This window comes from Megalops cyprinoides, chromosome 16 (assembly GCF_013368585.1).
Source record: "Megalops cyprinoides isolate fMegCyp1 chromosome 16, fMegCyp1.pri, whole genome shotgun sequence".
Classification (NCBI taxonomy): Eukaryota; Metazoa; Chordata; class Actinopteri; order Elopiformes; family Megalopidae; genus Megalops; species Megalops cyprinoides.
Genome location: NC_050598.1, coordinates 17,936,429 through 17,953,324, shown reverse-complemented (window position 1 = coordinate 17,953,324; position 16,896 = coordinate 17,936,429). Strand labels below are relative to the sequence as shown.

Below are 16,896 nucleotides of genomic sequence, written 5' to 3'. Positions count from 1 at the left end.
TGTGTTTCATTTTCTCATTTACAAAAAAACAAGGAAAAATGCATTATAAATAAACTGACAATCTCCATTACAGTTTGCTTGCCTGTCCTATCCGTGTTAGTCTCTGTGATGCTGTCTCCCCAATTTCTCCATAAAGGAGATAATACCTGCTAGTATAAAATTCATAAACTTTACCCTGCTTCAGGAAACCTTCAACAGAGCCAGAGAGGTGTGTGCATAGACCGTACAGAAGAAGAGGAGATGTATGCTTTTTCTTCCATACCAAGCTACTTTGCTAATTCAGAGCCCCTCTCTCTGTGTGTGCGCTAGTGTGGTACTTTTTTTACTAGAGTAGTGACATCAACCAGACACTGACTACAGTAAGCAAATAGGTCAGGAGAACATTCTTGTATGTGTACAATGGGGACTTAAGAATATCTACTGCAAATTTAAATGAAGCGCTTCAGAGTTTGGTAACAAAATGGTAGTAACTTCATACTTCTTTCCTACTTCTAAGGCTGTGATATCAAATGGCTCATTTTCACAGCCTTTTGCTGGAACATTTTTTTCTACCTTTCCTCTGGGTTTTCTCTCTCTGGCTATAATTAAAATTACCTGATTTTTTCCCTTGTCTCAGCATCAGCTGTTTTGCATGAAAGGCAAATTACCCAAAGGGATTGGAAGGCTGATTTCTCCAGAGAGAGACTAAAGCTTTAGACATTTGTCCTTGTAACCTTCATCCTCCTTTGTGCAATACATCTCAGAACATGGGAGGTTTTGCTAGCACCATGTGCATTTTCACAAAGTTGTCATGATTTTTATTGTGTTACATAAAAAATGAACACGGCCATCTTCATTTGGACCCAAGCTGCTTGTGCGGACCACTTTTCATATATCAAGTGGATCTTCAGCACCTTGGATACCCTTCAATAAGAGATTGTCTGGCGTCATTAGCGTCTGTTTTCTAGGCGAGACACCAAGACTGTAGCCACCTATGCCTGGACCAATGCTACGCTGTTATCATTACTGACATTAAGGAGCATGCTCACTGTTCATGTGATCCACATATCAGTAAGTCCTCCATTTGCAAAAAAAAAAAAAAAAGAAGGTCACTACTTGAATACTTATCTAGTGAAGTAGTTAGCATGCTCAGCTCTGCGTCAGTCAGGAACTGTAAGGTAGCGATTAAAGCACAGCACGTGTCCCCTTCATCACGCCAGCGTGCCCATCAGACAGCTCATCTCTCAGCTGGTGTTAATGTGGTGTGAGACAGCACCATTTTAGCATATGATGAGGATTAATTGGGCCTCTTAGTACCAGGCCAGAAGGAGGAGTGTTTCGTTTTCTTGCGTGGCTGTAGGGAACAGATAAAGGTCAAAGACTTGCGCTTTGCAGTTGGTACATGGATGTTAGGAAGTGTCAGGTAGTGTCAGGTGTTAAACTTGCTTTAATTGAAGACAACTCTTCATATGAAACAGCTAGGCCATCTTGTTACACACCAAGCAGTAGTGTCATTTTAATGGGCAGAATGGCATATTATCTTCAGCATAGTCTCTAACCAGCAGAGAGACTTACCGATGCATCTACGAACTGAAACAGAACGTTTTCTGAAAAGAGGGGGTGTTTTTGGTGCTTTCCTGAAGCTGCAAGGATCACAATATAATTAAGCTGCTGACTTTGAAGTGGAATTTTAAGCCTTAGGACTTTTTTAATTATATTTTTGAAAATACATTGGAAAAAAGGAGGAAAAGTATGTGCTGATAAACTGGAAATCACACTGAATGGAGTAAAGTGTATGGTAAAAACGTATTTTCTAAAAAAGTATTTCTTCAAGTTATGAATGATGTGTCTCTCCTTGTACTGTAAAAATAGTTCTTGTGTTTTGGGGTTTGAGTTGGACAGACGGTCTGATGTGCTGAGGGCAGTTTTGGGCCTTTTGTGAAAAGAGCAGGGCTGTTTGTTCGCAGATTTGGGAGGGGCTTATGTTCTTTCAGTAAATAAAAGCTAGCAAAAAGAACTTCTGGGAGGGCCCACTGTGATGTCATGGCAGGATGACATCATGCTGTTGCGTGCACTGGTCAGCGTTCCGTTGGCTAGAATGGAAAACTGGCTTTCTCCCAGAGCCCTCAGTCAGGGCAGGACTTCATTGTATGGCAGATCCTGCTACTTCACCTACTCAGCTGAAAGCCTGCAGCATTACTAATGCTGTTAGCAGTCAAGCACCATAACATCTCCATCTCTTCCATTCCCTCTATATCACTCTCCTTGCCTCCTTTTCTTCATCTTCCTCTTGCTACCTTTCTCCTTCTCTTTCTTTCTGTCATTCTCTTACATCTCTCCTTCCGTGCCACCTTCCCTCACCTTCCCTCAGCCCCCGTCTCCCCCTGCCTGTGCCCCCTCTGCATGCTTTCTGCTCTTGCTTTTGCAGTCTGTGTTTTCAGCTGGCCCTCGTCCTGCTGCGCCCATGTGCTCGGTGGCCTGTGGACCTCATCTGTCCTCATCCACATTCTCACTGAGGAAGAGAGAGATGCCCCCCCTCCCCCTGCCCCCAGCTGCATCTGATCTATAAATGATGTCACCCTCAGACCCTTTAATGAATAACCCATCTGCCCTGCTCCAGCGATGGGGGAATTTTTAAACATGGCACACCAAAGGCTGGTGACTCCTGACACGCGCACACTTTAAGATCGTATGAAACCGTCAGTCTCGCCACAGGCAGCCAGACCCCATCACCCTCACCTGAGCTCAAGCCCAAAGGTAGCCAGTGTCACGGGACGGGGGAGGAGGGCTTATAGGACGTGGTCACAGCCTCTGCGTCGAAAAGCTGAAGAGTGAGCGCAGTAGTGTCACAGGCAAGTAAGGCTGTCTGTGTGTGTGTGTTCGTAGGCCTTTCAAGTGAGCCCTGGCAGACTATCTGAAGCGGTTATCGTGGAGACATCAAAGACAAACGCTGCGGTGAGTCACCGAATGCCTGTTAAATCACACTGTGCTGGTTGTTTGGAGACGGCCTTGAGCCTGTGGAGAGGGGCCAGGTGGACTAGCGTAGGCTGCATCTCACATGCATGAGCGGCCCGCTTCAAACGATGTCGTCCTTTACTTTGTTTCCTGTTGTTGTTGTGGTCGTTGTTGCTTCCAACGCTAACCCTGGCTGCACATCAGATGGCCGTCTGTGTATTTACTGCTGTAAACATGAAATCCTCTTTAACTCGTTACTTACTGTTCCACTTGGTATCTTAGTTGATGGGCTTTATTGATGTTGCTGCACTAAAATTTGAGCATTGTTTGATTTATTATAGGCCTTTCAAGGTAAATGAATTCTACCTGAGGAAATATTGAATGTCAACGGGTTTGATCTTATGCAGACTTTGATCTAATATTTCAAGCAAATTATCTACTTAATAATGGATTCCATTTTCTCCTGCGAGAATGACAGATCATGCGATGACTAATTAAATGAACAAGCTTTTTAAAATTTCTTCACAACTATGCTGAAGAACACAGCAAATTGCCTGCAGGTTTCTATGAGGAAAACAAGGGCAGGACAGCAGGGAACAGTCATTCGCAGCTAGGAGCAAAACAGAGGTTACAACTACATAAACAGTTCATTTAGATTTAGCTGGATTTCTGCTTCCTTTCCATCTTGATCAAGAAACATTTAAACGCCCTTCAGTAGACAGAGTAAGTCATCAAATGCCTCTCTACCCAGTTCTAGCTACAGTTGTGGCTCTTGGAAAGTATTTGATTGAGTGTCCGACTGCCTTGAGTTCATTCATGAGGTACATCACACAACGCTGCTCAGTATTTTCCCTTGGATCATTGAAGCTATGATTCAGCGATGCTATTTCTGTTGAATAAAAGCTAAGCATTCAAATCAGACAATATTACTATTTAGCTTCTTAATGGGTTGAATTGTGATAAAATATTGGATATTTTCCTATTTTCCTATTCCTGGCGGAATTGTTCATCTGACTTGCATTGTTGATGCAGAGGCTAGCAGATGTTTCTTTTTATGATCCCCAAGTCAGTACATGTCAGTGGAGAGTCTGAAACGCTTAATCCCAGTGTTGCAGGGATTACAGGCCGCTGTGGTCACTCTGCCCTGCCCTGCCCCTCCCTCACCCTGGAGAGCAGCAGTTGTTGCTGTCACTGCTGCTTGAATGGCTTGCCCTCTGCACAGTGTTCTTTTAACAGTAATGCCGCAGGTCACGCAAATGTGGCACAACAAGAGACCACACATTACCCCCAGAGCAATTAGAACGATCGTTTATTCCATGCAGAGTCACAGTCATAGCATAGATTTGTCTGATAATCTGCTTTTTCAGATTGTTTTATCCTTTTTCTTCTTTCACTCGATGTTTTGTGAAGCACTGGCTTTGTATATTTTCCCCTGTATTTGAGATGTCAGTCTAGAATCGCTTGTCACATACTTGCCATTCACTTCTTTGTCAAAGTCACCCCATTGCATTGGCTTAGCATCAGATGACATTTCAAGTGAAATGGCCATGTTCTCTCTCTCTGTGACTCAACGGCGTGTCCGTCTCCCCCTGACAGCAAACCCTGGAGAACAACCTGACGAACCTGGTGAAGAGGAACAGTGAGCTGGAGAGCCAGATGGCCAAGCTCATCCAGATCTGTCAGCAGGTGGAGGTGAGTGTAGCTTATACAGATCTGTCAGCAGGTGGAGGTGAGTCTAGCTTATACAGATCTGTCTTCACGTGGAGGTGAGTCTAGTTTATACAGATCTGTCTGCAGGTGGAGCTGAGTCTAGCTTATATACATCTGTCTGCAGGTGGAGCTGAGTCTAGCTTATATACATCTGTCTGCAGGTGGAGCTGAGTCTAGGTTATACAGAACTGTGAACCCTTTTGAGGGGGACATGTCTTGCATGTTATACTGTCAAAGTAAATATTTGAATGGACATGTTTTCCTCCCAGGACAGTTTTATTTCTCTCTTCAATCTATATAGGACAAAGAGCCCTTGTCTGTCTGTGCCAATTAAATCATGTCACTGACTGTGTAACAGAGGGGATTAAGGAGAATCATACATATTTATACACATACATATTTTTATATAACGAAAAATAATGCAGAGAATAAATGAATCACATTGCTTAGTATGATTTGCCTCTCAGGGGCTGCAGGGTTTGTGCGTGCGTGCATGTTGGGGGGGGGGGGGGTGGTTGTCTGTGTGTGTGTGTGTGTGTGTGTGTGCGCATGTGTGTGCGTATATGTTTGCTCTTGTGTGTATGATGTTTGGCCCCCAGTAACTTGGTTAAAAACATTTAGCTAGATCGTGCCATTGGCTGGTTCCTGACTCTCAACTCTAGAGATATCATTAGCCGCACAATAACATACTTTTGATGGAGCGCAGAGTGGACGCTCTGTACTGAGCCAGCCCAGCTGCTGCTCCCCGCTACACCATCTTTCTCTGTTCTGACCAGCTCTGCAGACTGGCAGGCTGACTCCGCGCCCCTCATCACCTAATGAAAGATTCATCAGAGTGTATATCGTCAAAATCAATGTCATCAGCACACCCTCTTTCACTCTCGCCGCTTAATGACTTGGAGCACCTAATTAAGAAAGTAAAAACATGGCATTGAATACCCTGGCCAGTACAATGGAAATAATTGCCTGTCCTCTAATGTGATGGTGACATGAATACAGTTTTAAATGGTCATTAATTGTTAAATAGACAATTAGAATAGTAAATAATTAGATAAAAGAATTTGTTGCGATAATTGGAATGGCAGGGAAGGTACCATGTGTATGTGCATTTTCCCTGTATTATTTATGAAATTGTCTCTGGCCTCTTTAAGATGGTTCACAATAAGCATTGATTGAATATATTTTAAGCCATTGGGAAAGGATTTGGACTTGTACAAGAAGTGCTGAAGTGGTCATTATTGTAATCAAGGTTTTCTCTCTCTTGAAGACTGAGGACAAGACTGTTTGTTTAGTGGCTGGATTTGCAGTGGTTATTGTATTTCTGACTGGAAAATGGAAGTGGACCAACCCAGACAATGTGATCCAAATGATGATTAATCCCTTGGAGTCTGACCAAAATGCCAAAGTCAAATGATGAGTTAGGGACATTGTTTCCCTCTTGAGTCATATTTGACGAGGCAAAGGTTAATACTGCATTACTTTGTCTTCTTATTTGATATCATTTCTTCATTACAGCAGAGGACCCCATTCTTGCTGCTTGAGGCTTACAGCATCTGAACATTTTTTGTTCTGTGAACTTCTCCGCTTAATCCAACTGATTCTGGCATACACTGAAACTGTATTGCCAATTACATTTTTAAGAAAGATTTTAATTAATGCATTAATATTAATAATTAATGCATACATCTGGTAAAATTAATTACATCTCCTTCGGCAGGTCATAGCCACTATAAAATGTTTTGCTTATTATTAATGTCTATCAATACTCTTGATAAAGAAGTTCAGCATGTGTTGGCTTGAGTGGGTATACTTTCTCTTCTCGTGTGAATGTGGTTGGTTCAGTGGCACTAAGCATTGTATTCATCATGTTGAAGTTTGACCATTAGAACCATGTTCAGTAAATTACCCACCACACTTTTACCGATCTGTGCGGCGGAAAGCAGTCTGTGCTGGGGCAGGGTCTCCGCACTGGTGGCACCACTGATTGGGGCACCAGCTGATGTGCCGGCAGGTCTGAAGCAGACACCTATCTGGCACGGATCTACCAGCGGCAATAACTCCGTGTGACTCCTCACGATGTGAAAGACTTATGCCGCACCTATGGGCGAACCCACTCTACAAATATCCACTCCGTTTATCAGATTAAGAAAAGAAACATGTTCCAGGCTCTTGTCTAATTGTCTGTTATATTTATTTTATACACGCCGTGAAACATTAACAAGGTTTGATATGAAGCCAAAGACCCAAGTATGCAGTAATGAAAATGTATGTCGTTATAGAGGGGCAGGGTGTATACAGTAATGGAAAGCAAAGGAAGGGCTGATGTGACATACAGGAAGCCCCCTGCTGTGAGGAGATAGGAGCTCTTTATCTCACCTGGCTACCTTCCAACATAAACCTACATGTTCACAAATAAGGTTCCCTAACAATGGAGGCCATTGGCCTCTTATTACCCAAGTATGCAGTTCTGTTTGGAGATGTCATTTCAACTCTTCCTGGAATTATCTTCTGCATTGCTCTTCATTATGCGTTTAATATTAACGGCGTCTTGAGCTGGGGAAAAAAATTCCCCTCATTGAAAATGAGAACTGCTGACTGACAATAAATCTTTTACTGTCAAACGTTTGGCACAGCGACATGTTGTTTTTGACCCCACATGTGTTGCTAGCTAGGTAACCATGATCAGACAGCTAGCTAACTGGCTAGCTATCTTATCTACTTAGCTAGTCTTTCTTATTAGCTGTGCATCTCTGCATGTTTGCGTGGAACACCACCTTGACTCTCCAGCATGATCCTATGATCCTATTACTCTTCTACCGCAAATAGGGGGTAAACCAAGTATCACGTCAACCAAGATGTCGGTATCATTGCAACAACAATGATAGTCAATTTCAAGGACCAACAACACAGAACATTACTCTGTCCAAGAAAAGTAGTTTTTCAAAGAAAAACTGACATGGGGGTTTGCATTGGACCCACTGTGTTTGGTGCAGTGTTCTGGCCGAATGCCAAAGCGAGCTTGTTTCATTCCTCACCTCTGAGGAGAGAAGAGCGGTTGACTGGCTGTGACAGTCAGGCTTGTTCAGACAGTATAATGCAGGGAGGTCGACCTGCCGCAGTGAGGTGGAACGGCTCCACGTGTCACAGAGCCATTCATTTTTAACCCACCTCCGGCCCGGCAGCAGGAGCACAGGAATTAGTCACCCTGGAAAGTGTCTTCCGGCCTGTCCCTGCGAAAGTCCCCTTCAAGCTGTCAGACCGGAGGAGAGAGCTCGGCTTTAATCGCTCCCGTGACAAGCACAGGACTCTCCCGTTACGATAGGATCTGTCCAGTACAGGGCGCACACACACACTGGTCCCCCACCTGGGTGTTTGAGGAGAGTGAGAGGTGAATTCATGCATACTCATGCCATTTTTTCTCTCAGGTTCCTGGAGGTCTTTCGAAATGCGGGCATGTCAGCTGAAGTGCTAATACTTTTACCTTCAGCAGACATTTTACCTGGAATCATCAAGCTCATTTACACCAGCCTTTCTTGGTTTCATAGGGGATGTTAGATTTGCCACGTAAGTGTGGAATTATTTAAAATTCTCATTTTAAAAAAACAGGTGCACCAAAATGTGCTCAGACAGTTGATATTCAGGACAGCTTGTGTTTGACGAGGGGCTTGGGAACGCTGCAGGTATTTTTGGAGGAGTAGTCATGGAATGGAGGCAGGAGCATTAATCTGCACAGATACCCACTGTATTCATTGCTCATCAAGAGCTTGTGGTCTTTGCCACAGTACGCTTTTTCCAACTCCACCCACCTTCATTCTGGGAAAGTATAGTGAAGGAACCCGATGCACTCACAAATGGTCTCGCAATTTCTTTTACAGACAAGGACCCTAGATCGTGCTACTGCAAGTTTCGCATTTTGTTTTACAGACTGCTGATTTTACTGAAGTGCATTTTTTTAAAATGCATGGATATAAATATGCACTGACAGTGAGCTAATTATGCATGGAAGCGGGTTGTGGGAAATGGAACTAGCAGAAGTCAGTTCCGCGGTTCTCCAGGAATGTGAGCGTGACACCCGAGCTCTCATTCACGACGTGTCGGGGTGATAAATCTCTCCAAAACTCACAATGAAAAATTAATTTACTCCACAACCAGCGGCGTCCCGGACGAACCGCTGAGCGCAGGCACCATGTGTTTTAGACGTCAGTGTGAATCATGTCTGAGAGGTAGAGGTCAGCGTGGAGAGGCTTATCTGAGATGACTTGTGGCTCAGGGAGGGGAGGAAGGGAGAGGGGGTGGGTGATTGGGGCTGGCTCTCTGTGACTGTCCAAACGTCTGAGAAGTGAGACGGCTGGCGGATGTACGGAATGCATTTGGGGAGAGGTCAAGTGAACCACATCGTTGGGTTGCAGGGGAAAGGGGCGGCTCTTCAGCAGGAGAACGCCTGGTTCTTTGATGGCCCACTGGATGTTGGCAAAGACTTCAGAAGAGATCCAAGGTCCAGAACTTTCTGCGTCACAAAAAACTAATCGGCCAAAGTTCCCGAGCAATAATCCTCAGATCTATTGGATTGCATCATTTATCCTTGTTAATTGCTACTGAGTGTAATTAAGAAGGCACAAATGGAAATAATCCACTGTATGTGTGTGCTATTAATAGGGCTTAAGTAAATCCAAATAGTGTAAGCAGCTTTGTGGAAGGATCTGTGTATAAAAGGAGGGAGAAAATGATACACTGGGCTTGTTTGGAGGCCATAGTACTTTGGAACCGAAAGAGGGGTAATCAGTTTGAAGGGGCTGTCTCTGTAGAGGATGTAGAATCCGTTTTGCTCTCTGAACCACCCCCACAAGCTGCAGGGTTTACTGCTTAATGTCCCAAACCTTTTTAATCGGCATGTCAGCAGCAGCCATGTTGTTACAATCCTGTTCACACAAGTGTGCAATTAGTTGCCTGACACCCATAAGGCAGAAGCAGGACAAAGGTCACGCATATTACAGGTCCTAGGCTCCCCATTTCAGTTTTTGTTTGTGCCTCAAAAATGATAGGCAAGAGGTCATATTGAAGTGTATTGTACTGTTTATACAGTTTGGACGCAGGTAATCCAGTAGTTTGTTAGTAGAAATTGTTTTAGAAAATTGTTTTTTATATGCTCACATTGTTTTGAAGCAGTGTTCAATTTTAACTTTGATATTTATGTTTTAATGCATTTTAAATGCTTCCTGCCCAAGCTAGTGCACCGAAACCCTATATGGAAGGTGTATTTTCTATTTACTACTAGCTTATTATCTGTTTATGAATTGTTTTTTAGTAAGTTACACTTGTTTACATGAATTCATTAACTGTTTTCCCTATAAGGGTGAACCAGCTGCAACAGCTGAGATTTATAGTGAAGGAACAGGTTAGAATATGAGATGCAACACATTTTCTGAGGTCAGTAATGTCTGGTTGTGTCCCTTTTATCAAAAATCCTCAGTTCTATACATTATATAATTTACATGGAAAATTCCCCTCCCCCGACATCACTAAATCAAACATTCCATCAGCTGGACTTCTTATTTCTTCAACAAATTAAATAGCGATTGGAACTGATTAGTCAAACCAGCAACAAATACAGGGTACACAGCCTCCCTGGGAATTAATGGTTTTGCTGTCGTCCCACAGGTAAACACAGCCATGCATGAAGCCAAGCTGGTGGAGGAGTGTGACGAGCTGGTCGAGATCATCCGTCAGAGGAAGCAGGTCATCGCTGTCAAGATCAAAGAGTCTAAGGTAGGACATCCCCCTCTTGCCCTCAGGAGAGGTTGCCTGAGGAGGACAGACATTTTTTTGTCCTGAATCTGAATAAGCATCATAAAAAGCACATACTGTTGCTATATGAGAGGATAACTCCCCAGGACAGTGTCTGGTTGTATGTGTAGCTCTGCTTTGTAAGGGCCAAATACCTTAGTGTGTGCAAATGTGTGTTTGGTGTGGCAAAAATATCATTTCGTGCTCAGGTTAATTAAAATACATTTTTACTCTCTTTTCAAGGAAATCTCAAGTAAAAGACTTTTTCAGCTGTTTAAAGCTGCTCCACATGCTTGACATCTAATGCTAAAGGAAAGGCTGTTTGTGTGGTGCACAGCTCTTGTATAGTCTCCCAGATTTCTCAAATCTGAAATATAATGCGAGTGCCCGTCAGATTATGTGATGTATATCTGTGACGGCAGTTGAAACTGCATGCGTTCAAAATTTGTCACTTCAGCTGCGACAGATCGAGGTGGGACGTTGTCAGGAGCTGTCATCGCGTTCACTGCGTAACTTCAGAAACAGGAAAGGGTGGCTGACGTGTTGTCTGACACTAAGAGACAGTTTTGTTCTCCCCGGGGATTAGTGTGTCTAGGTATTAGGAAGAGAATTTTGAAGAGATTTTGAGGCTTCCTTTCAAGAGGTGCCAGGAAGCGTGTGAACAGGTTTTAGAAGTAACCATTGAACTGAGCTGAACCGAACAGTGAGAAATCCAGACAAGATCAACAGATCAATAGCACGTATTTGCTCACAGAACCTCATTTCGTTTTTATCAGCAGTCTGCAGCACAGTGTGGCCTACAACGTGTTGAAGTGTGAGATTATTGTCTGTGGCTAAGGGTACATCTATTCTCCCGGACCGGCCGCAGCGTGGAGGGGGCTCGAGTGGGACAGTTCTTCCCTGTTGGCAACTCTGTGAGCAGAGGACAGTAGAGGAGCGGCTCTGCGGCAGAACCAATGAGATTATACAGGCCAGGCTGTGTGGAGCCAGACTCAGACAGGCTGTGAAATTGCCCCCGTCCACGTGGCTCAACTTCACACGCTCTCCCCTGTCCGTGGAGACATGGCCGTCCCGACTCCCCCGCCGTTAATCTCTTTCAGCACAAACAAACGGGAGCGGGGAGGCGTGCTGTCTGCCATGCAGCTCCAGGGCCCCTGGCTAACAGACGCCATGCCTGCTCCTCTCTGACCACGCACATTCGACCGCTCTCTGACCGCTGTGCCGCTTCAGGGCCCCTGGCTAAGAAAATCTGTGTCTGCTGCTCTCTGACAATGTGCGCTTGACCGCTCTGTGACCACTGTGCTGCTCCAGGGACCCTGGCTGAGAAAATGCTGCCCCTCTCTGACTGTGTGCACTTGACCACTCTTTAACCCCTGTGGTCATTTCCCTCTGCTACCCAACAGCAGAATCACCTAAAATGTAAATGATCCTTAAATGCAAATTCATTATCATGCGAAGCCTGATGAGGGTCGTTTATTTGGGATGTGCTCGGCATGTTTAAGTGCTACTCTTGGGGCTCTTTTTGAAATGCTTATTTACTTTTGTCTAGAAACTTCAAAATGATTTGAAACTTTGACTAGATCTTATATGATGATTCTATAGTTAACTTTTTTTTTTTTCCATCAAGAGTGCCCCTAGATCCCCTGAAAACTCAAAAGCAGAACTCTCTCCGAATGCCGTTAGTTATGTTTGGCATGTTTCCATGTCTGGGGAAAATGTAAGCTGGATATCCGAGGCGAAAATGTTCCTGGGTATTTATTAATCCAGTCCATTAAAATCTTCTAGTGAGCCTGACTTGCACATCAGCTTAAAGTGCTATAGATTACAGCGTGAGCAAGACTAGGGCTTACAAACATTTTTACCAGCAAAACAACAGCATTAAAATAGTCTGAACTGTCAGTATTAAGGTGGCTTATGTCAGCTAAAATCATTGACAGAAGGGTCTAGAAGATTTTTCTTGCTGGATCGTACATTTCAAACATTTCATATCAAACCACTGGAAGGATAAGTTTGCATTTACAACTCATTGTTTGGTGGAATCCCAATAACAGATAATGAGGTTAGCAAAACAGCCACCCTACTTGACTACAGCTGCAGCCATTTTGTATCTGTTTTGCTGTCGTTGGTGTCTGGTTTTGACATCATACAGTTCACAGATTGGTTGCTGTGCCTTTGACTGAATCTTATTGTGAGCCGAGACATAAGTGTGCATCACAAATGTAGCCTTAGTCCCAGTACTGTCTTTAAATTTTTACCTGACACGGTGGCTAGTGTATGACTCCATAGTCCTTTTCTACTTTTCAGACCTGACAATTTTACCTTAAAGCTTCAGAGTCTCTTCTGTCTTTTTGGTAATACGTAGTTAGAAAACCTATGCCTGCTTATCTCTGACCACATTGTGGCCCAATGTGACCATTGTGCTGCTCCAGGGACCCTGGCCCAGAAACAGGATGCCTCCTCTCTGACCACTCTCTGACCACTATGCTGCTGCTGTATTTTAGTATTTATAGAGGTATCTGTAGTATTTTATCTGCAGCCAGCTACATGTGCTTTCTACATTAATGAACCAATTTCTATTCAGTGGAATGAGATCTCACTGCCGAACACGCCGATTTTGTCCGATGAGACCAATGCGACTTTACACAAGCCTCAACTTAGAAAACACTGTTTTAAACTGGTTTTCCCATTACTACTGAAATGACCTTGAGGCTTGAGGCTGACAGAAATGCTCGTCTCCACAGTGCATTCAGTGCGGTGTGGCTGTGTGTGTTTGTTTTTATTGGCACAGTTCTTACTAACTGGCTGGAGGGTGGATTTCTTGCTAATTGAACACTGAAGGTCACACTACCATCTGTGCTGAAGGTGGACAAAGTTGAGCACCTCTAGTGGTTTTTTAGAAGACTTTTGAAGAGTTTCAACAGATTGTGATACACTATAAAGGCCAGTTAGCTGTCTTTGTTGGAATGTAAGTCATAAATCTAAATCAACAGGTCACATGACCTGACAACCACAGGTGATGTCAGAGGAAAATGTGAGCTACAGTCCGAGAGTCCTTTGCTGGTGGATCATTGCCATGTATTGTATTAATCAGCAAGATCACTGCCCTCACTGACACTTAGTATCAGTCAGTGAAATGACTGTATCTCCAGGGGAAGTGAAATTCCTCAAATCACTTCCCTCTAATGATCTTATAAACTACCACTGCTCCACTTCCTCCTTCAGGGAAGATGGTGATCATTAGTTTAATTTCTGTTGTCACTCTGTCAATTGGAATGGTGATGAATAAATTATGCGGGCTGGTTAAAGCATTAAAGGCATTCCTCCCATTTCCTCCCAGGAATAATTGGTATCATGACGGATGCACTTTCAGGGTATGGCCTGTTTATGTTTATTCCTCCAGAGGAGGACCCACCACATTCTTTTCAGAAAGGAGTTAAGAGACTGGGGGTTGAGTGGTATTTTCAGAAGGCAATACAAAGGTGTTTTGTACAGCATTTCAATAATAGACTGGAATGAATGTTCTTGGCCGTTTTTAGACAGCATTTGCAGTCACAGTGGGACTTTTTTGCTTTAGTTACAAGTGTTTTGGTAACAGCATTTTTTTCCGTTACAAGGTTATGTTTCTGTATTTTGGCTCTCCTAAAGCTGAGTGTTTAGGTGTTTTCCTGGAGGGAAGGTGGAATGCATGTATATGAAGTGTGCTGGGTGGCAGCAGATGCTGTGTCTGGTGTGCCGGGAATAACCCCCCCCCCCGCCTCCTGCTGATGCCGGTTCCTCTCTCCCACTCTCAGGTGATGAAGCTGAGGAAGCTGGCCCAGCAGATTGCCAACTGCCGACAGTGTCTGGAGCGCTCCAGCGTACTCATCACCCAGGCCGAGCAAAGCCTGAAGGAGAACGACCACGCCCGCTTCCTGCAAACCGCCAGGAACGTGGCTGAGAGGTAAGGCCGTCATCCACAGATGGCTGGGCGGTCTTAGAACTGTTTGTGTCAAGGAAAATTTCTTCTGGATTTATCTGGCTGTCTTTTAGCTCTGTCAAACGCCTTTCTGTGGGTTTTTTTGAGTTATGGAACATTGATCTGTTGAAGGGGAAACAATAGGCTCATTCACACGCATGTCCATATTTATATGCATATGGTGGCAGCTGTGAGAGAGGCTGCTGGTGTGTCCCTGAGATGTGGGTGGGTGGATCCAGCAGGGGGTCTGGGAACTGTTTGCTGGATGCTGGCCTCCTCGCTTCAACTGGAATGGTGTGATGGATCCTGCCCACCGAAGCATATCACCAATATTCCATCTTTTTTTCCGTGACTAGGGTTGCCATGGCTACGGCATCCTCTCAGGTCTTGATCCCGGATGTCAATCTGAACGAGGCCTTTGACACTTTTGCCCTGGATTTCTCTCGAGAGAAGAAAATCCTGGAGGGGCTGGATTATCTCACAGGTGAGGGAGACATCAGGTCACCTAATTACACAGCGGCCATGTACAGATGAATGAGCAAGGATATAAATAAAGATGAAATATTAGCAGAAGAAGATTAATCTGTCAACGGGTGGAATTACATATTTGAACCTAGCCTGGTATTACAGGGATATTTGTTCAAATACCAAAACATCATTTGTTATACAAGCACAAAAGTAAAGTATTACTTGTGCATGCTATTAAAAAGTCACCCATCCTTCTTTCTGCTTTTTTTTCTACCAGCACATGACTAATGTCTCCCCCTCTCTGTCAACACGCAGCTCCAAACCCGCCCTCTATACGAGAAGAGCTCTGCACGGCCTCCCATGACACCATCACGGTCCACTGGACCTCGGAGGATGAATTCAGCGTCACCTCCTACGAGCTGCAGTACACCATCTACACCGGCCAGGCCAACTTCATCAGTGAGTGTCCTGGGAGAGCGCGCAGAGAGCGCTGTGCAGCATTGCTTTCTCTTTCTCACATCTCAAGACAGTCTGTCATCTATTTGCGCAGCTCAGGTATTGCGTACATCGAGTTAAGAGATTTGCAGTCACAAACCGTGTTAGAGGCAGATGGAGCCTTGTTTTACGATGCAGAAAAAGGTGGCAGTGTGGTTGTGTCCTTTTAGATTTACACTGCAGCAGAAAGTTGATGCATACCATGAACACTCCAAGATAAACAGATCATATATCAACTTAACAGGTATAATAGAACTACAACACCAGACTTAAAACTATACTTTTTTGCTGAGCTTTAGATGAATTACATGGTTTGTTGCTTTGTGAGTTGATTCTGGGTGCACTGAATCTAGTGCATGAATCTTTTGGTCTATCTATGGTGGTGAGTAGAATAGTTGTGACTTCCTTTTTATTTAAAAAACAAAAGGCAGTGATATTGGAACAGAAAAAACTCAAACTATCCAGTCAGCATTTTCCAACCAGTAACACATGTTTTGTCCTGGCTAGCTGCCTTTTCATTATAGTTATGAACAGTTATGATGCAGACAATTACTATGGTAACCTTGTATGAGATGAGTATGTATGAGTAACCTTGTATTCTAACAGGCAAAGAGTGTTTCACTCTCATAATAAATGTGGGGGCCTATAATGTTTGCAAACTGATGTATATGGAAGTGCACCATCTAATGCACCCGCTAATTTCACCATAGCATTACAAATCATTGTTCTTTGTAGTGCATTCTGGTCTTGAGTGGCAGTGTGTCAACCCCTTGGTCCAGAAGTCCCACAGTTTTTGAAAATCCTTGACAGTTCTTGAATTTCAAAATAATACAAGGTCTTAAAAGTGCTTGAATCTGACAGATGTGATTTAAAATCCTTCAGTTGTGTGCATAAAGTGCAACATTATTGGGAGATTCTGGTGGTCCCATTTTTAGAGCTACATGTGCTGACAGCCTTTACTGGTCTCCCACGACATGCCACTTACATGCGTGTCACAATAATCCAACAATAACAGTGGGTGAATCAGGCAATAAACTGAAGCCTTCCATGTTCCTCTACCTGCATTGAAAAGTAAAATCATAGGAAATTTTTATGTTGAAACATATTAATGTACCTTCAGGCACTGTCTCCAGCATTGTCTCAGGCATTTTAGGATAACAGGCTTTAAAACAAGCAGTACAAAGGATGGCCTGCTAAAGAACAGAGGATCATGTTTTTAGGGTGTAGAATTGATAGAGAGCTGAGAACATGAAGGAAGCAACCTGCATAACTGGACAACAGGAAATAAGATGGAAGAAGAAAGATAACAGGGAAATAAGGCTCTGCTTGGTCAATTAAAAAATGCGGAAATCTGTAAGGGAAGGGTCCAGGAACATCATGAGGCTGAAACATGCTGATGAGCTGTTCCTGAAGGAAGCTGAAGTTCCTGAAGTTTAAAAAGTGGAAGACATGCTTGATTGAAAAGCTTACTTAACTCAAATACAGATCCGTACACATATAATTGCATATACAGACACTGTGCAACGCATCAGTGTAGCATAGTGGTTAAG

At 43.7% G+C, this 16,896-nt stretch overlaps 1 protein-coding gene across 5 annotated transcripts in view; it reads left to right on the top strand.

The window, feature by feature from the left end:
* mid2 (midline 2) overlaps positions 1-16,896 on the top strand; it is a 132,831-nt gene that overhangs the window by 103,391 nt on the left and 12,544 nt on the right. For 4 of the 5 annotated variants that reach the window (XM_036548677.1, XM_036548676.1, XM_036548675.1 and 1 more), the window contains 6 exons: positions 2,866-2,934; positions 4,531-4,626; positions 10,303-10,410; positions 14,220-14,368; positions 14,740-14,867; positions 15,167-15,310. In XM_036548677.1, coding sequence (XP_036404570.1) covers positions 2,866-2,934; positions 4,531-4,626; positions 10,303-10,410; positions 14,220-14,368; positions 14,740-14,867; positions 15,167-15,310 — 694 coding nt within the window. The remainder of the gene's footprint in view (positions 1-2,865; positions 2,935-4,530; positions 4,627-10,302; positions 10,411-14,219; positions 14,369-14,739; positions 14,868-15,166; positions 15,311-16,896) is intronic. The other variant, XM_036548680.1, reaches the window with a different exon arrangement.